Source organism: Silurus aristotelis, assembly GCF_946808225.1.
Source record: "Silurus aristotelis genome assembly, chromosome: 11".
Lineage (NCBI taxonomy): Eukaryota > Metazoa > Chordata > Actinopteri > Siluriformes > Siluridae > Silurus > Silurus aristotelis.
The window spans coordinates 25812299-25840278 of NC_139584.1; the positions used below are offsets into that span (position 1 = coordinate 25812299).

Below are 27980 nucleotides of genomic sequence, written 5' to 3' on the forward strand. Positions count from 1 at the left end.
AAATGTGTTGACAGTGTTTGATCTTCTACTTAGAACCAGCATTTCATTTTGCCCCCCTCTAAAGTGCCACTGAACCAAACATTTGGGCGGGGATAAACAATTAATGGGCGGAGTTTAACCCGTTTGCAGGAGGCACGGTGAGCGTGGCTTGAAAACTTTTTTGACAGCTGTTACAGCACGTCTCCTAGGTTATGGGGCGTGGTCAAACGCCTTAGTGGGCGAGTCCTTGCAGATTTCACGTTTGATAAACAGAGCCAGGATAAACGCTGTAAGAAACCTGCGGCAGTGAGCGGCGTTAATGCCGGGAGAACATGAACCCAGGACAAGAAGTCCAACCGTGTCGAGTGGACCTGAAGACGTGAAGGGAACGACGTGAAAAAAATGTTGAAGGAGCCAAGTTAAACCTGGAGCACCACTCACAACATGTCGATATGTCCTGGAGATAAGATAGAGCACTCGAGTTACTCCATATCTGCTTCTTAGTGGTGCTTTTATTGCAATCCAGGGTCTAATCGTGAGAAGCTCCTGCAAACATCAGACTTTTTCTTTCCTGGACCCAGTACATTGGAATTGCATGATGATGATGGAGACGCTGACGGACGTGTTACTGGTCACTGCCAATGTTGGCTCTTTATTTGACAATGTAAGTGTTGGTTCATATTATTATTATTATTATTGCACAAAAAACACGTTTAAAGTGTCACATTGAGTCAGCTGTTTTGACCGTATTAAAGTATCCATGAAAACAACCTCATCTATGTTAATTACCTATTGCTTACAAATACCAAGATAGCAAAAACGCTCATTTAGGTTGTAGCCTTTTCACAATATTCTCTGAATGCGCAGTTTTGCACTAATCCTTTTAGCTGGGATCCTGAAATACTGCGTTCAAAAGTGCCATACTAGCGTACTAACTAGTACACTACGCGTACGGCCTACCGTTTTGGACACGCTACGCAATTTGCGCAATTTTCGACGCACCCGCTGTGGCTCGCGTTGCTCACCGTACAGGCCTTTAGAATCCCCGGGCTCGAGTAGCCGCCGGACTTGAATTCAAAGCGCGCTGTTACGGTATTGGCTGCGTGAGTGTCGTCGCGAGCGGTCGTGACAGGAAGCCGGCCCCCAGCCTATCACCAGCCGCGCTTGTGTTTGTGTTTAAACCAGACAGGAAATCGAGCGAGGTTTAAACCCGACCAGACTCCATACTTTTCCCGTGTCAGTCAGCAGAAATAATTGTTATTAATGCGTTAAAAATAGACTCAAACCCCCACGTTTATACTCGAAACGAATGAATGAATGAACATTTATAAACCGTGCACTTCTCACACACAAGTACACTTACACCAACCTGTTCCTGCACTACAGCACTACATTGTGTGCATACATAGTACACAGCCCTTATTAACCCTTAATAACCCGTGATACAGGTGAATATCGTGGTGCATTTCGGCGGTATAAAGTCTGGGGGGGTGGAACTTTTGCATTCAAATAAATCAGGAAGTCGTCTGCTTGTTGCGTCACGTTTAAAAGGCATTGGCGCCAAAAAACATGTCCACAAACCTCAATGACAGACGTGACATGCGAACCATGTCAGGTTTAAGAAACAACCAGAACCACCAAGCTGCCTCTGTTGGGCCCTTGAGCAAGGCCCCTATTCTATGGGTGCTGTATCGTGGCTGGCCCTTTACACTGGTCTTTACACTGCTTCCTAACAAGCTCGGATTTTACAGTGCTGTCATGTTTATATGACAACTGAAATCCTCTATTGGTAAATGGGAGACTCAGTGGTTACGTCTTTGGGTTATAGATTGGAAGATCTCTCATCGCCAAGCTGCTACTGTTGGGCCCTTGAGCAAGGCTCGTAACCCTTTCTGCTTCAGGGGTGCTGTATCATGGCTGACCCTGCACTATGAGTTCACATAAGCTTTGTTGGGAAGTAAGAGCTCAGTGGTTAAGACTCTGGGTTGCTGATCAGAAGGTCAGGAGTTCAAGTCCCAGTATCGCCACATATCCACTCTTGGACCCTTAGCAAGGCCCTTAATCCTCTTTACCCTTGATATGCAAAGAAAGAGTAACAAGTACTTTATTGGAAAGTGGTGGCTTTGTGGTTGAGGCTCTGGTTTACTGATTAGAAGGTCAGGTCTTCATGCCAATGTATCGGAAAGCTGCCATTGTTGGGTCCCTGAGCCCTTCTTAACTAGCTGAGATGTGCAAGGAAAAAAATTTAATGTGCTACAATGTATATGTGACATAAAGCATTTTTCTTTTTCACAATATCTAGGTCTTCTCATAGGTTGTTAGTGAAAAAGAAATCGGAGTTATGACTTCAAAAAAACGCCTCAGGAATGGAGATATTTGCTACAATTCTAAAATTGAGAAAATGTTACCATCCAGTCAGATTCTATGGAGTTCCTCTCATAGCACATAAATACGAGAGTCTAACTTTTTTAGTTTATTCAAAAATAAATAAAATGTATATATCCATATTTTGGTTTGTTGAACAGTCATGAATACAAAAAGAATTTCAGCTTGTCTTTTGTGTGTAAAGACTTTTTAATGTTGGAAATCTTCAATGAAGAACTAGGTACAAAATGCAGACACTGATTACGTCCTCCAAAAATATATTTCCTTACAAAAAATATATATAAATATAAACCTTGCAGCTGTAGAAGTACTTTACCAATCTTGTGATATCTTCAGGAGTACATCAGTTGTACTTTTAGTTACAAGGGCTTACAGAATGTAACATACCTCCAAAAACATATTCAAAGTTGCTGTTGATGATTTGGTCAATTTCTCCTTACATTCTGGCAAATATAAAAAAATATTTTGTTGCTCAACTTGTTGTTTTACCTGCCAATTTTGGTGGTCAACATTATTTTCGTTGTTATAGATGTGATAACCAATCAAGTAAAGAACCTGGTAAAAAACCAAGTGAAAAAAACAATCAAGTGGCCCGCCAACAGGCAACCAATCAGAAATTAGCTTGCCTATCATGTTTCCTGTCAGTTCAGAAAGCCCTAGTTCTTGCGCTGGGGTGCAGGTGTTCTAACCAAAGTTGTGCATGTGTACATGTTTTGTGGGCTTGGTTTTGGGGTGACTTCATTCGCCAACAAAAAATTACTGGCTACACTTTTAAGTTCCACTGATAGCAATGGTTGTATATTGGGAAAAAAACAAGCCCATGTGAAGCTCTTTTCTGGTACAACCATGTCGGTTCTCAGCTTTCAAACTGACATTCTGTCTGAAGAGCTTTGGTCAGCGTTTATATTATATCTGCTTGTACACTAGCTGAAATTTAGACACGTATCCATGCATCTTTCAGTGGCCATATTTGGCACAAAGAGTGCATGTTTGGGTCCGTTGTGACCATAAACAGATGAATATCTTTCCTCAGAACATTTAAACTTTTCCTCTCAGAGTAGGTCACCGTTGACATGCTGGCCCTGAAAACCAGCTTCCAAAAATGGTGAGGCTTCTCGTGTTCACGTTGATGCCTAACAGATATGACAGGAGCTGTGAGAAACCCGAGGTGTTTTGAAAACCTTCTTAGTGCTGAAAAGCTATGAAATATTTACTTGGTGACCTGAATGTGACAAACAGTATTCTGCTCTAACCATTTTTAAGCTGAAGTATGCACAACTGATAGCGTTAAGACAAAAAGCAGCGGGTTTTTTTGTGCGTTTCCATGTAGATCAGTTGCATAAAAACTTGGTATTTACAGCTTCTACTGCACAGTGAATGTGTAAAGGGTGAGAAACCACAAGACACTTTACACTACAAGCTGTTGTCCAACACTTCTCATGACATCTTTCTCCAGCTTTCTGCCTATTAAGGCTGGTGAAGGCTTTTTTTTTCCCAAGGACAAATTATCAACATTTAAAAGTTACCCTTAAATATCAGCTCTATGGCTCCAGTGAGGGCAAATTGTGCAGCACAAATTCAGGGAATTCTCCTGTGACCGGCCATGAAGGAAGTTTCCACTGACCTAAATGTTTTTCCCCTCTTGAAGAGTGAATGATTTGTTTCTAGACTGCTGTTAGACAGAATAACATTGGAGAGTGCTTCTGCGTGCAGACCTTTGACTAGTTTGTTTTGCTTCAAACTGATGATACGCCATTTATTTAATCTATCTGGCATAAAACAATTTAGTCATTTTGTTTGCCATGAATTGTTTCCAGGCCTTTTGAGTTTCCTGGAGTTTCCTTCAGGCTTGTTTTTAATTTTCTTGGACTTCCTGATCAAGATCGCGTTCATTTGCCTGGCTTCATTTTTTACTAATTAGTATCTCTCTGGCCATTGCTAAATACTCTCATTTCCTTCTTGTGTACTTCTGCTGAATACAGTATACTACTTAATTAAAATAATGAAAGAGCTGCTTGCACTCAGTCTCTGGTAAACTACGTCAACGTTCCATACCTGAAGGATGCCAAAAGACTACAGTTTCAGATAATGACATGCAAAATCCCTAATTATTTAGGCGTGTGTTACTCTTTAAGAGAATCATTTTTACATCGCCTCTTCAAGAGAACTACCTTTAATGACATTACGTAACGAAGCAAGGAAATTGTGTTATGAGTGATCCATGAGTAATTGCTGAAACTGTAAAAACAGAATAGAATTTTCATGAGAATTCAGTGAAAGTGGTTTTGTTGTCGTAGCCGAGCTGTATACAGGTTCTTCCCACGCAATACACCAGCGCAGAGTCACACGCATGCAAATAATTTATGCAAAGCCCCCGAGCCTAACATAGTGGGTCAAGGTAGAGCTTCAGAGATCTCTTGTATCCCAGGAGGCAGTGATGAAATTCAACGACAACATTAAACTTCAACATTCTCTAGTTATCAAACTGATCAAACTCTTGATGTCACCCAAATGAGGATGAGGTTCCCCTTTTGAGTCTGGTTCCTCTCAAGGTTTCTTCCTCATAACATCTAAGGGAGTTTTTCCTTGCCACAGTCGCCACGGCTGCTCATCAGGGATAAATGCACCCCATTCACCTTGACTGTTGATTTCTGTAAAGCTGCTTTGAGACAATGTCTGTAAAAAGCGCTATAGAAATAAACTTGACTTGACTTATCACCATCACTATATTGAAATTGGCTCTTTTCTTTTCAGAAATTTGAAAGCACACAATTGTATAAGACGTCTTTGGATGAATTTAACTTTCCCTTCCCTTCCTTTTCCCACTTTAACTAGGAGACCCAAACCTGTTCCAGCATGAAAATGCCCCTGTGCACAAAGTCAGCTCCATGAGGATATTTTTTACATGTGTTGGAGTGATTTTAAGTGGCCTGCTGTAGAGCTCTGACCTCATACCTATTGGGATAAATTGGAATGCTGACTGCACCCCAGGCCTCCTCACCTCATCTACATCAGTACCTGACTTTACTAACACCCTTGTGGCTGAATGAACACAAAATCTTTACAAACACACTCCAAAATCTAGTAAAACAAATCAATCAAAATCAATCTTCCCAGAAGAGTGGAGGGAATTATAACTAAATAATAAATAAATATGGAATAAAAGCCACATACAAATATTATGGTCAGGTGTCCACATAGTGTATATGTATACTTTTTAACAAATGAATATATTCGGAATATATTATCATTTGATAATATATTTCATGATTTCAGAGCTTCTCTTCTCTTCTCTTCTCTTCTCTTCTCTTCTCTTCTCTTCTCTTCTCTTCTCTTCTCTTCTCTTCTCTTCTCTTCTCTTCTCCCCTCTCGTGTTCACAAATGAGTCTACACCTTTCTTGTTTCAAAACCGGTTTACCTATGACTATGTAAGATATGCATACCAGGAACATGACCCGAGTCTTAAACCTAAATGTATGCAAGGAGGCTCTGGTTTTCTCACCCACATTATCACCTATTGGACTTTGGATAGTTTTGTCTTGCCTGAGTCTTCTGTTTTATTCACCATGACCTTTGAACCAGGTTTTTTTTTTTTTACAGGCTTTAGGTTATTGCTGCTCTTTGTTCAAGCTCCCTTTATTTAATCAGAGATGTTTGAGTATTCTCAGGATTTAGGATTTTAGGATTCGTTTGATTGCACTGAACCCTGATTTTAATTAATTAGGTCCCAGGCTTAGGGCATGTATTAATCATCATCATCAACGACAGCAAAATAAATGAAAAGAATTATAATAACAGTATCAAAGAGAAACACCACAATGAAAATAATAATCAAAAAGGTATCATTTTTGATAACGCTTCAAATGTAATCACGGTTATAGTAATGTTTTCATTTCGATTTTAATATTACAGTAATATATACTGTTTAATTACACAATTACTTGTATCTTACCCAAGTTTACTTTAACACTGTTACCAGTATAAGAATAATAACAATAATAATTATTAATTGCATTATTTGATTATTTAATATAATAATCATACATATTTGTTTATTTATTTGATTGCTGTTAGCAATGTAACAAAAATGATTCGCATTATTATATTGCTAACAGCAAATTAACAAACCAATCAATAAATCAATTTTAACCTGGAAGATGGCAAAATCTTTGCTTTGTCAGATGATAATAATAATATAAACGTTTTCGTCCAACATCCACATTATGGCAAAAATGTGCTTTGAAAATGATAAATTAATGGTAAAGTGTGTGTGTGTGTGTGTGTGTGTGTGTGTGTGTGTGTGTGTGTGTGTGTGTGTGTGTGTGTGTGTGTGTGTGTGTGTGTGTGTGTGTGTGTGTGTGTGTGTGTGTGTGTGTGTGTGTGTGTATAAAAAAACCCACATCTCTATCTCTAGATAGTTTATGCACCTACGTCTTTTTCACAAGAAATAAAAAGAAGAACAAGAGCGTGTCAAAGGTGGCACTTTATTCCTTCATCTGTGTTTACGTTGGTTGACCTCTGAAGTCATTTTTATAGTTTTAAATGTGACACAGACCAATTGTACAGCTGATAAATGATCAGTGATAAGATGCTTACATGACTAAGTTTTCACCAACAAAACAGAAGCAAGTGCAAGATAGTTTATAGGAAAAACAGATAAAGCCACAAATAACCGCGCGCACACACACACACACACACACACACACACACACACACACACACACACACACACACACACACACACACACTCACACTCACACAATGACACAGAGAAAGCCATAGCTACAGGCCCCCATGAGGAACAGAAAGGGCTGATAGTGACTAACAGAACTGAACCTATTTATATTAATATCATAAATCTTGCATAAGAATAGCGGCACCAAAAAAGGAATTATTTCTGTCATTATTTATATATAGCATTACCCAAATCGAAGCTTCACCTTCTTTTACTGAATATAATACTGCATAAATATTCTTTAAGATGAATGATTGTGACACTGACACCAGAATCATCCTCTCCTCCACAGCTGGGTCAAATCCAAAACAGCTGGCTGCTAGAATTCTACACGGTGAGTTCAGCGGATTCTTGGTTTCATCGTTACTCATTCAGAATAATGAATATGCACGCACTAACAATGCGAACGATCTTTGTGTTTGCGTGAGCAGACCGTGGACACTCACAAGCCCCACTTCATCGCCCTGCATTTTCAGGAGGTTGGGGGGAAAGACTACAAGACCAACATGACTCACGCTGAAAACTTCTTCTGGTAGGTCCGATTATAACAGCTGCAGACAAAAATGTCCGGTATTTACAATGGTATTAAACTGTTCATTTGGGTTGTAGGTTACAGCGCACACCCATTTCATGGAAGGCTGTATGTAAAGAATGAAACACAACAGGATGGGTCAGAAAGTAATCAGCTCCGGTGGCCTGTTATCAATCTAACATGGATTATTTCTCTATAAAATCACATCCTGAAGTCTTTTATTTCTTTTATATTTTCAATCGGTTATACTCATGTTTAATATTATAAAACATGATGAAGACTATTTAGTTTCTGTTTTCATTAGACAGTGCTTTCAAAAGTATGGAAACATCTTGGCTTTTATGTTTTTTTTGAGAGACACATGTCCCTTATGTTTCTATGCAGCAAAATAGGTCATTTAATGGTGTTAAGATTTACTTGGGCCAAACTTATATAGAAATGTACAGATGTTTCACTTAATTTTGATTGAACACTCAACTTACTAAAGGTGTTCTTCACTAGTAGACGTTACCATCCAGTTCTGTTTAGAGAAGTTCAATAGGATTTAGGTGCGGTAACTGGGAACGCTTACAGAGCTTTTCCGTATGCTTTGGCTAATTGTCTTGTTGTCTGGTGAAGTCTGATCCAATTATCCGCAGTCCAGACGGAATTGTGTGGTGCTGAATTATAGCCATGGAATGGTAGCCATGTTGGTTCAGTATTTCTTTCCCCCGGAACAAGTCTTCAACCTTCCCTGCTTCAAAACGATCCCAAAATATCAAGCTTCCCACCTCCATGTTTGACTGTTTAAACAAGTTCTTACACAAGTTCCTCTTTGAGACATGGATGTGTCGATGAGATGTTTCTAAACTTTAAACAGGCATAATAAACAGTTATTCCAACTTACCATCTTCTTTCAAATGAGCATAATTTATACTGACTGCTACACCACTCAGATCCTGGAGACTCTTTCCCAAAATGCTCAATACAAGTCAGTTTTGTTTTTTATTTTAGCTTTCACAGTACAACATCCTGCAAAAGATAAAAAAAAAAAAAAAAAAAAAAAAAATACTAAACCAACTTGGCTACCATTTCATACTTCAAAACCATTCAATTCTGTCTGGACAGCAGCTAAAAAAAAAAAACACTTTTTTCGACCAACTAGATTTGAAAATTGTGCAGTGTTTGGTGTAACAGTGCATGAATGATGTTGATAAGACATGTTTCCATTTAGGGTCATGAACCTGAGTTCTCAGAGACAGAAATATTTTATATATTCTGACTCTCACAGTTTTTTTTTTTTTTTTCTTTTTTTACGAGGTTGATAAATGATGTTTATTTCCACTCCACTTACATTTTTTTTTTCTTCTATTCCCTTTTAATCCAGGACCATCGAGTCCAGCATGGAGATGTCAGATTTTGATCGAGTGTGCATCTACATTGATAGCGACTTTGAGACAGAGGACAACTTCACGGTGAGAGCTGGATTCAGGGTTCAGTTATGGTTGCGACCACTAGATGGAGCACTACACCAACAATCGAGTCAGGGTTTTTAGGGGGGGTTAGAAATGTTACCCTTTGTTGTGCTGGTCATTTATCCAGTGTGTGTGTGTGTGTGTGTGTGTGTGTGTGTGTGTGTGTGTGTGTGTGTGTGTGTGTGTGTGTGTGTGTGTGTGTGTGTGTGTGTGTGTGTGTGTGTGTGTGTGTGTGTGTGTGTGCTCGATTGTTCATATTGGGTGGCGAAAATGGGTGTCTCAATTCTGTTGTTCATAGTGTGTATGGATTCATTGGAATTGGAGTGTTATATTGGAAATCCTAAATGGAATTCAGTTTATACTGGTTCTAAAAGAAACAACGCAGAAACACAGAGCTGTCGGCATGAAATCATTGATAGGGACTGCAGGATCGCTTCAGGTGCAGAAATCATGACATTGGAAAGAGTGGCAGGATATTAACCCTAAGCCCACCCAGGTGAGGAGTGATAGACCTTTCATGTGTCACGGGTGTGTGTGTGTGTGTGTGTGTGAGGCTTTGCATTTGGGAGCTGATGGACTGGGTTAATGTGCGGGAGTGGCCAGGCAGCAGGCCGAGTCAATACGTTTAAGTCCAGATTAAAACTATTGATCAGCATCTTCAGTCTGGCCATGATAAATAAACTTTGGGGAGGGGGAGAACTTGAGTTGTTGAACAGCTGTGGCTGTGTTTGTTACCCCTTTACAACATTATTCCACACACACACACATACACACACACACACACCGTATACACTGTAAATGTATGTAAAACTGTTGTATAAATGGAAACAAATTCCCCTCTTTAACACACACACACACACACACACACACACACACACACACACACACACACATACACACACTCGTTCTTTTTAAGTTTACATCAAATGTATGCTGATTTATGAAAGAAAACACACACACACACACACACACACACACACACACACACACACACAGTAAATGTATTTAGATTGTTCTATAATTGAAACAAATTCCCCTCTTTACCACACACACACACACACACACACACACACACACAAAGTAAATGTATGTACATTGTTCATTGTACATTGTCCTCAATACACACACACACACACACACACACATGCCCTCTCTTTGTTTTCGCTGAATGTATGCTGATTTATGAATGAAAACACGCACACACACACACACACACACACACACACACACACACACACACACACACACACACACACACACATATACATACATACATACATAAACTCTGACTATTAATTTTTTATTATAAATGTTTTTTTTTATTTAAACAAGCTTCCCTTTCCACAGCTTACACACACACACACATACATGTACACACAAAACAGAAAACCCACAAATCACACAAAACTCTCTGCACACCAGAAGGGGGAGTGTATGTTTGTTTGTATGCTTATGTGTATATAATAATATATAATGCAAATAAAATACACACACACACACACACACACACACACACACAGAACAAGCTCTTGTGCACAGTTTTAACACCTATCTTCATCAATCAGGTTAGTGCAGCATTTAATAACAAATATTGACTTACAAGTGATTTTTTATCAAAACACAATTTGTACTGCTGCAGCCTCCTCTCTCTGTCTCTCTCTCACACACACACACACACACACACTCACAAGCACACACACGCTATTGCCCAGGAAAGCGATGATGTACAACCTCAGGAAAACTGATAACAAATCAATAGAGGCGGCGTGAGAGAAATGAGAATGCAGAGATGTGTGGAACGGGGACACGGCTCTGCATGCTTGACCTTGTTTTGTTTTTTGTAGGAATGCGTAGTTTTCATTCTCTATATCGTCTGTAATTGGTGGTGAGATGTCCATGTTTTATTATTACACATTTTGATTTTGAACGAAAGCACAAGTGACTGCAGTTGAAGAAGTGGGCGAGTTTGAGTTGTTATAAGGATTTATTTGGGTAGTAAGGTGTGTGTAAGAGTGTATAACACATTCAAAGTCTTAGGATTCAAAGTTTAGTAATACAGCTCCGCTGAATTAAAGATTGAGCTGGAATTCACAATTTATAGACCCCCCTGAGCACTAAACTATTGTCCAGAAATACCTTAACGAGGTATTTCTGGGGGAGGTGGAAGCTCTCTGGTTACAGCTCAGAGTTATTGATTGGAAGGTTTGGGGTTCACACCCCAGTATTGCCAAGCTGCCTTAATTGGGTCCCCTAAATAAGGCCCTTAATTCTTAGTGCCCCAGGGCCGCTGTATCATGGCTGACCCTGCACTCTGACCCCAGCTTCTAACATCGCTACGATTTGTGAAGAAAGAATTTCACTGTGCTAAAAAAGTGCATGTGACAAGTATAAAGCACCACCACCTAAATGGTAGTGCAAGAGGTCACTGCTGGGCCCTTGAGCACGGCCCTAACCATCAACTGCTCAGTTGTATGAATGACATAATTGTAAGTTGCTCTGGAGAGCATCTGATAAATGCCATATATTTAGGGGGAGTAGTAGTAGCTCTGTAGCAGGCTCTTTACAGTTTGCCTCGGAAACGTGCTGGACAGAGATGTTGTCTCTGACTTCCTCTTCCAGCGTATCACTACACCCTCAGTTGCATTTATAGAATGTTATATGTCTATATGTGTTTAATTGGAGTAAGAATGTAATAGTAATAATATTGTGGACAAATGAGCAAAATTCAGTCCCTATTTGCTGTTATAATCTCCACTCTTCTGGGAAGATGTTCCACTAGATTTTGGAGTTTTGAGATTCGTGCTCATTTAGCCAAATGTTGGTCAGGTAAAGTCAGTTACTGATGTAGGTGAGGTAAGGAGGCCTGGGGTGCAGTCACCGTTTCAACTCATCCCAAAAAGTGTTCAATAGGGTTGAGATCAGAGCTCTAAAGCCGGCCACTCAAGATCTTTTACTCCAACCCATGTAAAGCCTACCTTCATAGAGCTGGCTTTGTGTGCATTGTGATGCTGGAACAGGGTTCGGTTTCACACGTCCACTAATTAATTTTAATTATATCGAACAATCAAAATCAAAGATTTTGTTGAAGCCATGGCGCCTACTACACCACCAACACCTGAACATTTAGATGTTTTTCACTTTGTTTAAAACAACCAGTACATCAGCTTTCTCTGTTAGAACTGTGCGTCCATAATTTTCCTCACGTCCCTGATCAATACAGATGTTTTAAAGATGACCGGATTAGTTAAATACATTTTTTTTGTCGAAAACCGAACAATTCTTCGAATTGTGTAAAACAGAAAGAAAGAACCAAGCGGGGGGAAAAAAGTCAGGGAAATTGGAAAAACTTAAAAAAACATTTATTTTTGCGATTCTTCAAGCTTCCTGTCTTTGGATCTGCTCTCCTCAGGGCCTGTCATCTGGAAAGCACCGTCGTATTAAACAAGCATCGGTTTACTCGCAAGATTTATTCCCTCCTCCTGGGGATGTCTGGTCACCCTCGGTGGACCTCACCTTGTGGCAGTATGTGTGTGTCAGCGAGTGTGTGTGTGTGGGTGTTTAAGAGCTTGTCAGGTGTTGGTGCTGCAGCGCGAAGAGGCCCAGAACGGCAGGTGATTTTTCTTCGTCCCACGTTGGTCCGCTCTGTGGCTTGAGTGTTTAATCACTGTGTGATTGTTTTAATTTTCTGTCCTTATTGATCTCGGTGGGACGCGATTGATGAGCGAGCGCAGGAGCTGGGCGGCTAGTACATTAAACCCACTCACGGCTCCGCCACTCCCGAGTGTGTGTGTGTGTATAAGGCAGCGTGCAATATTTATGTCCTAGTGTCTTATTTTTACCGTATCGTTTTTTCCACACACTATTGTTTCACGTCGATTTGATATCCCCGCGTCGTACACGTGTCGTACAAACGACACGCCGACCTTTGGCTTAAATATATCAATAGATAATGATCATAATTTATAAAGATGTGAAAATCGATGTGGCAAAGCTTACAAAGGCCATTATTGTCTTCTAGCTGCACTTCCTCCATATTAAACAACATACTACATGCTAATAAAGTCATCTTCTTCTCGCTGCATGTGTCCACAGGCCCTCGGGAGCATTTACTTCATCCACAAATCTCTGGAGAACATCCAGCAGTACGATTTTAGTGGTAAGAGATCACAGACATGACATGACACGAGTTTTATATATATTTTTTTCATTACCTTGTGGTGATTCCCGCTAGGATGAGATTCATTTTCCTAAACAGTTGAGTGAAACGTCTTCGAGTTTGTTATGAAATCTCAGTAGTGGACAGAACAAGCTGATTTCAAGGCTGAACTTTTTTCTTTCATTCATTCACTCATATAATTATTCATTATTTATTCATCACTGCCTTGTGGACGAATAGATTCCACAAATGAGGAAATAAAAAATAGTTCTCATTTGGTATGTAGCTACAGTCATTTTTTCACTTCACTCGATTACCATATTACCGTACGGGTTAGTCAAAAAAACTGAGAACTGAGCATCAGAAAATAATAAGGACATATTCCTCGGTCTTGCACACATGCAATAATACCGGAAAAATGCGGAGCCACAACATATTTCACCCGTTACACCATGTCCCAGACACTGTCTTTCGTTAAAGTCTGTGTAAAGTTAATTAGTTTCAGTGTAGACATGCGGCTTATAGACAGGTGTGGCTTATTTATTTTAAAAATAAAAATCTTTGTCAAATTCAGTGGTTGCGGCTTATATATGGGTGCGCTTAATAGCCCGCTAATTACGGTACTAGTTATCTATATGGTAAGTTACAAGATTTGGCCAAAAGTTTGTGGACACTCGACCGTAAGATTCTGTATGTGCTCTCTGAACATCCCATTCCACATTGATTACATTTTCTCTGAGGATGTCAATTCATGGTGATCATTTCAAGATCTTCCACCACAGCCCAAGTAAACTATATGTTCATAAAGCTGGTTTTGTGCAAAGGGACATTGCAATGCTGGAACAGGTTTTGGTGTCCCAGATAAAGTGAAGGACAAATCTAATTCGACTTTGTTCAAAGATATCAGATTTAATTGTGTGCCTTCAACTTTGTGGTAACAGTTTGGAGAAGAAACACATCTGCCTGGAAAAGTCAGGTGTCCCCCATACATTTGTCTGATCAGTGTAATACATTTTGATAGCTATCAGATTTATCGCAGTCACATAGTGTGCTTGTCTAACAATCTCTCTTTACTTCGCAATGAAATAGAATAAAGTAACAGCTAATGATCTTTTGTATCATATACCGTATGATAGACTGCAAAAAAAAAAAAAAAAAAAACCCGAATTAATTATTTAAATATTTATTTTAAGATAAAGCTTACAAAACTGAACCTGCTGTTCAAATACGCTTCTTCCATTCCATTCTTCTTTTCATTAATTCAAACATTCGCCCAAACCTGGAACACTTCAGACAAAAGCTCTTTCTGTAAGCTGCAGGAGTTTATCTTTGAGCCAATACGGCCTAACACAAAAGCTTTTAGATTGTTGGGTTTCGGCAATCATCGTGTTTTATCATCTCGTACTTTGCGGTTATTAGTTTAGTGAAGTATTGTGTCAATCACGCAATGACAAGAATTTGTTTGCACTTTCACTTTACCTAAAGGAAGCAATTTCCGGTGTTATTTAGGGAGAGTAACACCAGAACAGGACATCTTGATATCGGAAACCACTCGCCGACAGTGGAGGCTCCCTTCACCATCTTTTCATTTAAATAATCGCATTTGTTCCGAATTACCCGTAAGTTCATAAGGTGTTCGAATTCCTGCTCAGAAGTTGTATTATCTTCAACTCCAAGCCTGCGTGCCATCCATCCGAGCGACCGTCGTAAACCCCGGCAGCTTGCTTCCATCAGGCCTCGATTCATTTCTAATCACTCAGTCTGGCTTCGCGCAACAAAACGCTCTTCAATTCCGATTCTAATTTGCTTTTTCAGGCCGCTCCCGAGTCTTGTTTTTTTCCTCTTTTCCCTGCGTGCGCATTCCCGTCACGCCGTCTCATGAATAAGCCTTAAAGAAGAAGCCTAATGGAAGAGCCATAAAGCTCTGCGCGCTGCCGAATTCGGTTCCCCCATCGCATTCGTGCCTTATGAATCTCTGTGCACGCCATCGGGGAGCGAATTCGACATTAGTGCATTGATTTCACGTTCGCATGTCTTGCTCTTTCTCTCTCGGCTGTTTACTCACTCTGCTTCTCCCCCCCCCCCCCCCCCCCTCTCACTCTTTCTCTCTCACTCTTCTAGCGAAGGAGTTCAGATTGGTGTCAGGACGCAACAAGTACGCAGGTTCGCTGTCTGGAGTCACGACGGTGGAGAAGGAGAAGTTTCAGAGAAACTTTTGGCCAGATGTGAGTGCAAAAAAAAAAAACTAATAGAAAAAAACTAATTGGATTGATTCAAATGAGGAGCAGGAAACAAATCCACATACATTTTTATTTAAGTTTAGCCTCTAAATTGAGGATTCAATGATCTTGTCTTTATAACACATTTGGGGGGTTGTTTGGACAAGCCCAGACCTCTCTGTGGCTGAGATGTGGTCTTTAGCCTTCGAAGATGACTTTAGATTAGACAGTCTTCCATTGTCATAACCTTTCTAGTTCAAGGCTCGACGTATAGTGGCTGCGGAGATGCTTTTCTGTTTTTTTTTTAGCTACCGTAGCCTTCCCATTGGTTTAAAACCAATCTGGTTGCTCCTACATGAATGCCTCATGACCAGATATGCCAATTAATAAAATGTCTACCTTGATCCTTTTTTAAATCTAATACCGATTGTCCCCGAATTATGATGGTTTGACTTTTCGATCTTACGATGATGTTGATAGCAACTTGACAAATATTTTATAGTTTATATAGTTTGGTACTGTAATTATGTACAGTTTACTACTCCATACTTATTACCATTCTTAAGACTTTGGGTAGGCTAGGCCATGTCCTAGGCCATATTATGGGTCATCAGAATTCATCAACATCATAAGTCGGGGACCACCTGTACAGATGTCATTGCGAATATTAAATCGAAATATTTCAATTTAGGAACATTTTCAGGAAGAATCCTCCAAAGCTTTTCCCAGGCTTCTTTAGTCAGTTTGCTGTTCCAGATGGTATTGTACATTTGGAAGGAAATTTGACTTGACCTGACAAACAGCTTCAGTCCGAATGTAAATCTTGAACCACAGTTACTGACATATTTATCTTTTTGCAGAGAAAGTGGTCAAGGAAAGGCTACATGAGGACACGTTGGCTTATTCACAACCAGTATGTGAACATGAATACACACACACACACACACACACACACACACACACACACACTCTTTTCCCTACATACTGTCTTGTATCTCATTCTCTAAATGTTCTCTGTTGGTTTTTTAATTATGCTGTGTGTCCAGAGTGTGTACATGCCTGGGTCTTAACACCTTACATCCGCTCTGGAAAAAAAAAAAAAAAGCCGTGTGTGTGTAAGAGCGTGTGCAGCTTGTCAGCGTGCATGACTGGCAGTAATATCAGACACGTATTTATAGAGCTTTCGTGGCAGCAGGTGCCTAGAAAGTGCGTATGAGGGTGAAATGATTAATGAGCCAAGTTACCCTGGCTGCGCTGACAAAACACACACACACACACACACACACACACACACACACACACACACACACACACACACAGATTCTCCTTACAGCTAATGAGTTATAGCAGCCAGTGAGAGTGACAGCACTGATAGAGAGAGTACACAGGCACACTCATGTACACACACACACACCCACACACAACTATACACTCCCTCTTGATAGCTAATGCCGTGATTCAGGAAAAAAATAAATCTCATGATAGAGAAAAGATTTCAGGGTCAATTTGAAAGGTAGATGCTAGAATTATGTAGAACACGTTATTTTTTTTGGTGCTAAGGTTCTTTATTTTCCTTTATCGAGATCCCTTTAATGTCTACCTTTTACTTTATGTACAGTGGCTTGCATAAATATTCCTTTATATTATACTATATATATATACTCCTCAAGATCTTCCTCTCAAGATCTTCCTCTCCTCTGTAAACCAGATCTTATATATATATATATATATATATATATATATATATATATATATATATATATATATATATATATATATATATATATATATATATATATATATAAGATCTGGTTTACAGAGGAGAGGAATATCTTGAGAGGAAGATCTTGAGTAGCCTGTTTTAGAGCTCTGATCTCATCCCTAATAAACACCTTTGGGATGAACTGGAACACTGACTGCACCCCAGGCCTTCTCACCTCCCCTACATCAGCACTGACCTTACTAACACCCTTGTGGCTGATAAACACAAATTTTAAAAGGTCCCTCCAAAATCTAGTGTAACATCTTCCCAGAAGAGTGGAGGGAATTCTAAGAGCAAATTGGGACAAAATTATAAATGCGATGATTAAAAAGCACATACCATTCTTATGACCAGGTGTCCACTTTTGGCAATATAGTGTATAAGGTTATTGTAAACCCAGCATTTTTTTTCTGTGTGTGTGTGTGTGTGTGTGTGTGTGTGTGTGTGTGTGTGTGTGTGTGTGTGTGTGTGTGTGTGTGTGTGTGTAGGGGCCTGGACTTGGTGAACGTGCACCTTTTTCACGACGCCTCGAACCTCGTAGCCTGCAAATGCAGTCCCTCTGTGTACTCGACTTACAGACAGAAAGCTCTTCGTTATGTCATCAGCAGGTCAGCCCATGACTACAAATACTACAACAGCTGCAACATCTGTAAAAACCCATATACCGTATTTTTCGGACTATAAGCCGCTACTTTTTTTCCACGTTTTGTCCCGGCTTAAACAACGAAGCGACCTATTTATGAATTTTTCCTGGGTTTTTCCTGGTTTCACAAACTTCAAGCCAAAAAACTGAGCCCCATAACATTAGACCAATGAAATTTCCGAACGGAAACGAAAATGCACCTCACCTGTGTTCTGAGCTGCACGGCATCGGGAGAAAAATAGTTTTTTTAACGCACGACGATGCCAAGAGAAAAACTCTCGAGAGAAATAGTTGTGAAAGGAAGGAGAAAGACAGTGAACAATGACTTTCTTGGTCGGCTACTGCTTACATACAAGCCGTTGTAACGCGTTGAGTCTGGGTGAAGGGAGAGCGCGCTAACTCCACTTGCAACAGAAATCATATAAGCACAGACAGGTTTCCAAAACTTTTTTATTTTTCTTGGCAACAGCGTTGCGGGTTAATCAAAAAAACTTAGAAATAAGTATCAGAAAATAATAAATACATATTCCTCGGTCTTGCACACATGCAGTAATAGCGGAAAAATGCGGCGGCAGGCTATTCCCAAAATACCGCTCTGCTTTTGAAGGAGCCACAACATATTTCACCCATTACACCGTGTAACAGACACTGTCTTTCGTTAAAGCCTGTGTAAAGTTCATTAGTTTTAATGTATACACCTGCAGCTTATAGATGCTTATAGGCTTATTTATGTTCAAAAAATAAATCTTTGTCAAATTCAGTGGGTGCGGCTTATATATGGGTGCGCTTTATAATTACAGTACTTATAAGTACTTACAAGTGTAGCGTCTCAGTTTTCTAGTGTGTGCATCAAAATAACACAGAACCAACAAATGTCTTTGATACACAGGATATCTAATGACTTTGGACCACTGCCTTTCTTCCTGTTCGGAGATTTTAACTTCCGCCTCGATACACTAAGACTAGTACAGGTACGATTTACATCTGGTCCAGACACACATACAGTACACACCTCATCATCAGGGTACGAAGGTGTGTTGACTATATTGTCTGTATATTCAGGACCTCTCTACGACTGCAGAAGTGCAGATGGAGATGGACAGCACAAACGAAGTGGAGAAAATCATCTACAAGGAAAAAGGCAACGACCACAAGGTGCGCCTGGTGATTCATGTAATCACCGTGGTGATAGATTGCACAACGCTAAATCCATAGAGAATATGGCATCCCTGCTGCTCTGTACACTACCTGTGCTGGACCCAGATGATTTATTGACTCTTGTTGTGTTCAACTAACCACTGTCCGGGGTTAGATTTATGACTCGCGAGACAATATTGACTTTTTATCGCCAGTGGAGAAAATGCATGTCTGCATTAAGATCGCTCGTCGTTAATGCGTGATTCGTTTTTACGAGACTTTAGAGTCTTGTTCTTCTGACATTCAAGATGTCTTTTTATATTCCTTCCTCTATTGTCTGTCTTTTCCCGAAAGCAGGTGCTGTTTCAAATAGAGACTAAGCAGTTTTTATACCTGCACCATAAACTCTTCAGAGAGGACACTGGACAAAAGGTGAGCTAAAAGTCGTTTGTGTGCACTGTCTCACTTCTCAGTGTGATTCAGAGTGAAATTGGTTCTTTTTGGTCCGTTTTGTTTTTGGTTTGGTATCAAATTTAAATGAATTTAAAAGCAACAAAAAAGTGCTAAATTCAGGGGCCCCCAACTATCGAGTCGTGGGTCATTTGGTATCGGGCCGCATAGAGAGCATAAAAACTTTTTAAATATTTTGCAATAGGCTGAATTTCCGCACTTTCCGAATCTTTTCCTCTGCATCGATAAATTAAGATCCCTCTGATTCTGTATTATGTTGATTTGAGTTCAATTTTTTATAAAAAAATTTAATTGGTAAATGAATTATTAAATTATATAATATTTACAATGGTAATATAATATGCACATTATTTGGTTTAGTGCAAAAAAGGTTGGGCACCACTTTGCTAAGTGCACAAATTTCTACCCAATCATGTTATGGAGTCATTTTTTAGCTGATTAAATAAATAGTTTCACTCATTTGTGTTTTGTTAGGTTTTCTTTACATTAATGCATCCATGCACTTCACATAAATCCATCCATCTATTTTTCCAAAACGCACAGCTGCTGTGATTCTCTCATCTCGGTTTTGGGCCACAACAGAATCTCTCTAGAGTTTGATTAAAAGCCTAAGTCTCGGTTTGCTCGAGAACAGAACCAGCATGGAAAACTCTTAAAATCCTAAAGTTTATTCTGTCTATGTAAATGCCACCTCGTCTTAAACCACCTTTTAGCTCCTGGAGTATGACAGTGAGACAGCAGCCTTCGATGACATCATCACAGAAGAGGAGATTCGGTTTCTTCCCAGGTAACTCAGATCTTTCGAAGCAAAACAAAAAAAAAACTAATGTTGAGAGTGTTCATGTTTGCATTGTTTTAAAATGTTATGTTAATATAGATTTTGTTGTCATGTCTATTTGCAGTTACCCCTACAGTGAAGACTACTCTAAACCCACGCAGTACATGAACACACGCTGTCCAGCCTGGTGTGATCGCATCCTCATGTCCCACAACACAAGGGACGTCATCTACAGGGTGAGTCCTGACATACCGTAAACCCTCAGGTTTTCACAATTATTTAGTCTTTGTCTTATGAAGGAAAAACTTTTTGTTGACTTTCTACGTAAAACAAAAAATTTTTTTTAAAGATTTGTTACTTAGCAACAAAGTACCTGATTATTATTAATTTTATTGTAATATAATTAAATATGAATAATTTTACTGAATAAATGCAGTTCCTCATAATTATTTATTTTTGTATAGTAACTAGGTTAGGTTAAGTAGGTAACTAGGAGTAAAATAAATGAGTTGCTTGATTTAATATTGTCTTTTACAGAGAAACGATGGACAGAATAACGTCGTGTACAACATCCTGGGCCAGAAGGTCTGCATGGGAGACCACAAGGTAATGCACCAGAAAATGAATGGACTGTGGATTCCACACGCAGCATCAACATGACTGATATTTGACAATAACTGGGAATTAAACATTAAATCTAATTCACATATTGTGTAGTTTTTTTGTGTTTTGTGAGATCCTTCATTCTGAGTATTTTGCTTTATTTTCCAGCCTGTCTTCTTGTTCTTTGCACTGAAATCCAACAACCAATGATATCAAATATGGACCTATTAAAGGGTAAGGGATTTAGCGCGCACACATTGTATGCTTACAGAAAAAAAGTCTTTGTGTTCATCAATTCATCAATCAAGTTGTTATATAGTATATGGACAAAAGTTGGCGGATGCCTGGCCTTATGATTTGTGTGTTTTTTTTTAACATTACATTTCACATTTAGTCTCCATTTACAGCTATAGAAAACTCCACTCTTCTGGGAAGATGTTCCACTAGATTTTGGAGTGTGGTTAGGGAGATTTGGGCTCAATCAGCCCCAAAAGCATAAGCAAAGTAGAGTACTGATGTAGGTGAGGTAAGGATGTCCGAGTTCAGGCAGTGTTCTAATTCATTCCAAATGTGTTCAATATGCTTGAAGTCAGAGCTATAACAGGCCAGTCAAGATCTTCCACTCCAACCGACATAAACCATTTCTTCATGGAGTTCTTTTGACCTTGTGCACACTGGCATTGTCATGCTGGAAGAGGTTTTGGTTTCCTAGTTCAGGTGAATAAAAATGTTTAATGCCATCCAAAGACATCCTATACAACCGTGTCCCTCACAAAATATGTTTGTCTTTATAGTGTATTTGGAATAATTTCTGTTACATATCCGTTTTCTATTATTAAAAATAGAATTTTATTAATTAATTTATTTTAAAAGTCGAACGCTCAATTTCAACCGAAATAATCAATCAAACAGCAGCGTGTTATTTTGAATTTTCGTGACAGCACTAATCTGTAAGAGCCATCTGCTGCTAGTTTGCGTGAAATGTCAAAATTCATCAATGCGTTAATTCATAAATGATATGAGTACACTTTTACTATTGTGTTGCAAAGTGTAACCATACTTAATTCTCTTTATAAAGTACATGCATTTTAATGAACCTGAATGTAAATTTTCTCAAAGGGCACATCTGTTTTTTTTATTTATTTATTTATTTATTTATTTTTTATTATATTGTTTATGTTGTGAATAAATGTGAATTAAGGTTAGTTTATATATATATATATATATATATATATATATATATATATATATATATATATATATATATATATATATCATATTCGATTTTTAGATATTTAGGATTTGTAATGTAAAGAGAAAACTTGAAATTGTGGAACGAATGAGGAAAAAATCTAACAATAAAAAAGGAGAAAAGTTTTTATTAGTTATCTTTAATTATGCTCATTATTTGCATTATTAGCACATTTAAAAAAAAAATTTGGTAGTAGAAGTTAAGTAAAACTATAAAAAAAAAAAAATTATAATATTTATTATTATTAAAACAACATTGTTACATTATATTATGTATTATGTAGCCATTATTATTTTAGTGGTTGCATTCATAAAATAATTTATTATTATTATGATTATTATTATTATAAGCTTTATTTATGCAGTATTTTATAATCAGGTTTACAGCATTTAAATACAACAAAATAAAATTTACCTCGCTGTCATATTAATATTCTTTTTTACAGGACTGTTTTACAAACATATATTATTGTTGCTATTATTGTCATATTTATTATGATTATTTTTATTATTATTACTAGTATTACGAGTAGTTCTTTCTCTAATAGTCTTTTTCCGAGCACGTTTCTGTGCACCGTGTTTTCTTAGTGTTAGACAGATGTTTATTGGAGTATGCGTGTTCACTAGTTCAGCTCGCTGCTTTCTCATGGAGCCATTTTCCACTCCAGCGCTCTTTTTCACGTTCTTTCGCAGCGAGCGCAGGCCCCCGGAGATTCCTTCTGTGTAAAACAGTAAAAACAGAGCTGTCACTCTACCTCCCCTGATCCATGGCTATTGAATCCTTGACATTCCGCCGTTTGCTGCGTTACTAGCAGCGAGCAGGGTGCTATAAATACGCCGGTGTTTATTAATTACAGCCATCAGCATTAGCGAGGAGGATATATCTTGGCTTGTTGTCCTCTATTGGCATTTTTACGGCCATGATTTCGTTTTGCCGCCAGGTTTATGCGTGTTCTATAGGTCTCGCGATGCGGCGTAGATGGCCTTGTTGCCGTTTTTGATTGTTTGATTGTTGTCCTGCGTGACAAACGAAACCGTCTCCAATCTGATTGGTCAAAAACGATTATTGCTGATTTTTTATTTTTTTTTACTTCATACCAATGTGCTTGTTCTAACATGGTCTCGTTTTTATAGTAACAACTCGTTAACTAGAGGATTTCCTTTGGCAGACTGAGCTCATAATCTAAGCCTAATGGATTTTATTTTGTATTTTGAACAAAAAGGAATGTGCACATTTTTTATGAGAAGTTCAACATTTAAAACCATTATGGAAGGAGTCTGCAGTGTCAGTATTTTGTACCAACCACAAGAGTCTTCTTTTTTGAAATTTTCTACTTCCTGTATTCAAAAATGTCCTTCTTTGAAATATAAGATCTGAAACATGACACAAATATTGAACAAAAATTCATTATTTTTATGTCCAGATCTTTCCAGAAGTAACTGTTTTTTAACTGAATCAGCATGAAACTTCAAGATGTCCTGTCATAACCAAAAGCTATACTTCTAATTTCTTTATTGTCTTTGTCTCCTAGGTGTGTCCGTGAAAAAGAAGGTTTCCGGATGGCTGTTATTCTGCTACAAAAGCTCACAACCTGCGTAGACCTCAAACCACACAAGGGAAGGGGAGGGAGAGAAATGATGCAGCCCAGCCCTAGTACAAGTTCTACATTTTTACAGTTCTCAAGAGATTTTAGTTTCCTGCTCAATTTGAGATTATCACCAGTCTTCAAACCCTACAGTCAGGGAATGCACGTGAATCCACTAGCTTTTTTTTTTCTTCCAACTTTATATCAATAGCATGCTCAGTACAAGCTCCAGCTATACACCGTACACTTCAGAATTGCACAAGCTGCTCAGTCAACACCCCCCCCCCCCAACACACACACACACACACACACACACACACACACACTTATATTCCGATGTTAAATATACGTTCCTTAGGCTTATAAACATTTATATAGTACGAGTTGCCGCCGCGTTCCACCATGGCTGTCGTCTTAATTTGGGATCTCTGCTGTGCAGTAAGTCAGACATTCTCGGATCGGAGCGAGAGAATATGCACCAGGCAGGGACGAAATCCAAAGGCCATCAGCAGCGTATGAAATATGGAAATGCATCCCAAAGAGACAGACACGCCCACAGACTTTTAAAAATAGCTTCAGTTTGTAGCTACAAACCGCCTTTTATATAACAACACCATATAAAGCTAAATGTACATTGTAATTTTTTTGGTGTGAGGGATGTAGTCAGACGAAACCTTTTCGACTGACCTTTTTAGACAGAAGTTGCCTTAGTTTTCATTTTCCGCTACATATCTATATGTATACACTATATGACTGAAAGTTTTTGGACACCTGACCATCACACCCACAAAGTTAGAAGCACACAGTTGTACAGAAATGTCTTTCTTTACAGTAGAATTACAATATCCCTTTACTGGAACTTAGAAGGCCAAACACTGTTCCAGCATGAAAAAAAAGTACAAACCCTATGTACAAAGCGAGCGCCATAAAGACGTCCTGTGTTAAGTTTAAAGAAGAAGAACTCCTGCACAGAGCCATGACCTCAACCCCACCAAACCTCAAAACCCTGACTGAACCCCAGACTTCAACATCCAACATTGGTACCTGATCCAACTAATGCCCCACAGCCACGTGCCTTAATCTAGCCGAAAGTCTTCGCAGGAAAATGGAGTTTATAATTAATATTAAATAGTGATCTGATACACGGTCCATTAAGCACACGGTTCGATTGTCAGGTGCCTACAAACCTCCGACCATATAGTGTATATATATACGAAGCCAAGTCTATGACCAAATCTTGTATTGCTTTATCGTCATGCTGCTATAATGCCTTTACCTTCTGTACTTAACCTTCATTTATGAATAATCCGGTGGCAAGGTACGTGCTTAGAAAGAAACACAACGTGTCCTTAGTTGTACTCTAATGATCTGTGAATTGTTTAGCATTTACTCCTTTATATATGATTTTGTGGTTCTTTATCCCACGTTTATCCTGTTAATAACACAAATTATACTCTGTTTGATGTTTTCTTTAGTGGCCTAATCACACAACATGGTGTCCCATCACGAATCGTTAAGCTTTTATTTATTTTTTTTTATTTTAAAACCAATCCGGTCCACCGACAATCGATGTTCATTAACCACCATATAAGCATGCACAAGAAAAGTAAAGGATACTGATATGACAGGCAGGCCATTATTTTAATATGAGTACGATTCGATCTATTTGTGTAATCTAAATACCCCCCCCCCCAACACACACACACACACAGACACACACTATTCGCCCTGCAACCTGAGAATTTTTTTTTTTCCCTTTCTCCAAATCGATAATTTACGTGCGAGGGTTAAATTGCACTGCCCATTTGTCAATAATGGACTTGTTGGAGTTGATCCATGATGGTGCTCGACATAACGCATTGCTCTCGAGAGCTTTGCTCCAAGCTGAAGTTCAATACAGGGGCTGTAATGTTGCTCAATGAGAAGCACTGATATTTTTTTTTGGCATTTGTGATTTTATAATGAGATCGAAACACTACTTTTTATTTTTTATTTTTTATTTTATTATTATTTTTTTTTTTAGAGCATAATTTATAACTTTTATACGTTGTAAAGGGCACTGATCATCGCTGGGAGTCTCTTTGGGCTCGTCGTGTAGCCACTAATGTTTGCACTTATCGGCGTTTTTAATTTTACACACGGTTGATTTAGGACCACTAAGAAATTGTTTAGAAATATTTTACAGTAGCGTTTTTAGAAGGTTTGCTCAGAGTGGTTTGAAATTAGACATGTGATGATAGGCAGATATTATATATATAAAATATATATAATGTCATATATGAAATATTATACTTTAGTACAATGTGAAGCATCCCTTGAAATGTAATGTTTTAAAGCCTTTTCCTAAAGAAAAAACATACCAGGTGAAAATGAAATAATAAAAGAAAAACAAAAAAAAAAACCAGGTCTTTATCTATCAAGTCAAACAATTTAATACCTGCACTGATATTGAGCTGTATTTATTATACGTTTCCATAGGGTTCCATAGTGTTCGGCTTCTAATCTGAATTTCATAACCTCCACCATTTACATGGTGGGACATCCATTCGCTGAGATTGTCTGAATCTCGCCCATGTGGTTTTGCTCCGAAACAAACGAGTGCTTAACCCCCTTCGAGGCGATGCGGCTGCTCTTGTTTTAGTTTGTTTTGTTTGTTCAGACAGACAGATTAGGGGCGGCTTGTCTTGGCTCATCGGCATGTGAAAAGAGGAAAGCCAGTTAAATCCTGACCCGGCGCGGTCATTAACACACCTCGAAGAGATTGATGGCGCTGTGATTCCGGCAGCTTTCGGGCTTTCCGCTGATTGCAGAGGGAAGAGTGGTCAATAGAGGTGAAGTCTCGCTTACACTCATTCTATAAAAGAATCGCCTCGGATTTGACTAACGCGCCATCACACTGTGTCGTTCCCAAGGTTCTGTTCGCTCACAGACTCGCACAGCTTGTGCCAAATGTGTCATATAAACGTGTATCTCATACCGTCTGTTTTCCTTTTTGAATTTCCTGTTTGTCATATTTATCTGAAGAAAAATAGAATCAGGAAGCAGTTATTCGACTGCGTGTGTACCTCCGAAGCAGCTGAAAGTCAATGTCTCTGTTCAGCATTACGCCTCGAAATCACAAATGTTTCATTTTCAAATGGTATGTGAACCTAATCTGTGTGGTTTCACTCCCACTTTTAATAAAATGTATCTATGAATCATGAAAAGTCTTCATTGGTGTTTTTACTAAAAATGATTCTCGGTTTGAATAAAAATAAGTGATGCACATAAAACCTACACTGACATGCTACAACCGCAGACTTGCTGATTCATGCAATCACCCAATTGGGTGATCATGTGGAGTGCAATGCATTAAAAAAAAAAAGAACGACTCAAAAAATTGATCAAAGATCAATGTAAAGGAAAACATGTTTCCACAAAGCACTGTAGACATTATCTGGGTTGTTACAACAGTCTGGAGTTGTGTTTGGCGTCTGGAATGACAAAATGGTGTGAAAAACAAAAAACATAAAGTTCTTATTGAAACAGCCTGCAGATTATACAATTGCATTCACAGCATTTGTCAAATGCCCATATTCACTGCGAGTTTCAATTATTTCATGTATAAACTCAACAGTTGTATAAATGGTGTTAAGGGTCTTGTTCCTGGTGCTGGGATTTGAAGTACACAACCTTCTGATTCGAATAAGAGTTCTGTACAACCACAGGGAGTTCAAAGAGTTCAAAATGGTCAAAATGGACAACATTTCAAACCTTGTGGTGGATGGCCTGCATTTAAATTTATGGCATTATAGCAGACACTTTTATTGGTTAACAGAAGGGCTTGAAAGCCTTATACTTATACTGGTTCATAAGGTCACAGACTTAGACTTGCATCAAAACTTGGAAAGAGATAGAAGTTGTAAGATATATAGAAAGCAAAGGCTTTTATTTTATTTGGAAAAGTTGTTTGGTCTGTATGGTCATGTATGTGGTAGAAAACCACATCTGGTTTCAGGTTTACTAAAGCTGGACAGTTGAACACTTAAAAAGAATTTTCTCAATTTTCAGAAATGAATTTACTGTTCATTCAAAGTGGCCAAATGATAAATCTAATACTTATCAACCTAATCATTTCTAATCAATGCCTGTCAGCTGGCTCATATATTACAGCCTATCACACTGCAGTTCCCAATTTTATCATCTGTGATCATAAAATTCACAGATGATTGCAATTATAATTATATTTTTCCGTTCGTATCTTTGGGTCGGTATGAGAACCGTGCGAAAAGTTCACCTCATGGATTACA

At 38.7% G+C, this 27980-nt stretch overlaps 1 protein-coding gene and 1 long non-coding RNA gene across 2 annotated transcripts in view; both read left to right on the forward strand.

Annotated features, from left to right (window-relative positions):
• Positions 1 to 26897, forward strand: part of LOC310733124 — a 90856-nt gene extending 63959 nt beyond the window's left edge. The window contains exon 2 of the long non-coding RNA XR_014535627.1: positions 23258 to 26897. This is a non-coding gene — a long non-coding RNA (uncharacterized lncRNA). The remainder of the gene's footprint in view (positions 1 to 23257) is intronic.
• inpp5l (inositol polyphosphate-5-phosphatase L) lies at positions 1 to 26897 on the forward strand. The gene is made up of 16 exons (XM_083554064.1): positions 1 to 643; positions 7392 to 7433; positions 7531 to 7631; positions 8998 to 9085; positions 13178 to 13241; positions 15363 to 15466; positions 16321 to 16373; positions 17711 to 17830; positions 18755 to 18836; positions 18928 to 19020; positions 19360 to 19434; positions 20187 to 20260; positions 20376 to 20487; positions 20789 to 20857; positions 21023 to 21088; positions 23638 to 26897. The coding sequence occupies exons 1-15, from the start codon at positions 575 to 577 to the stop codon at positions 21062 to 21064; spliced, it is 1188 nt and encodes a 395-aa protein (XP_083410190.1). The 5' UTR covers positions 1 to 574; the 3' UTR covers positions 21065 to 21088; positions 23638 to 26897.
• Positions 26898 to 27980: the final 1083 nt, after the last annotated feature.

Bases quoted from the DNA above. Each gene is read 5' to 3' on its own strand.
- inpp5l (XM_083554064.1), top strand. From the start codon at position 575: ATGATGATGATGGAGACGCTGACGGACGTGTTACTGGTCACTGCCAAT. The intron at 9,086-13,177 runs GTGAGAGCTGGA...ATGTGTCCACAG, and splicing joins AGACAGAGGACAACTTCACG to GCCCTCGGGAGCATTTACTT. The intron at 16,374-17,710 runs GTATGTGAACAT...GTGTGTGTGTAG, and splicing joins CGTTGGCTTATTCACAACCA to GGGCCTGGACTTGGTGAACG.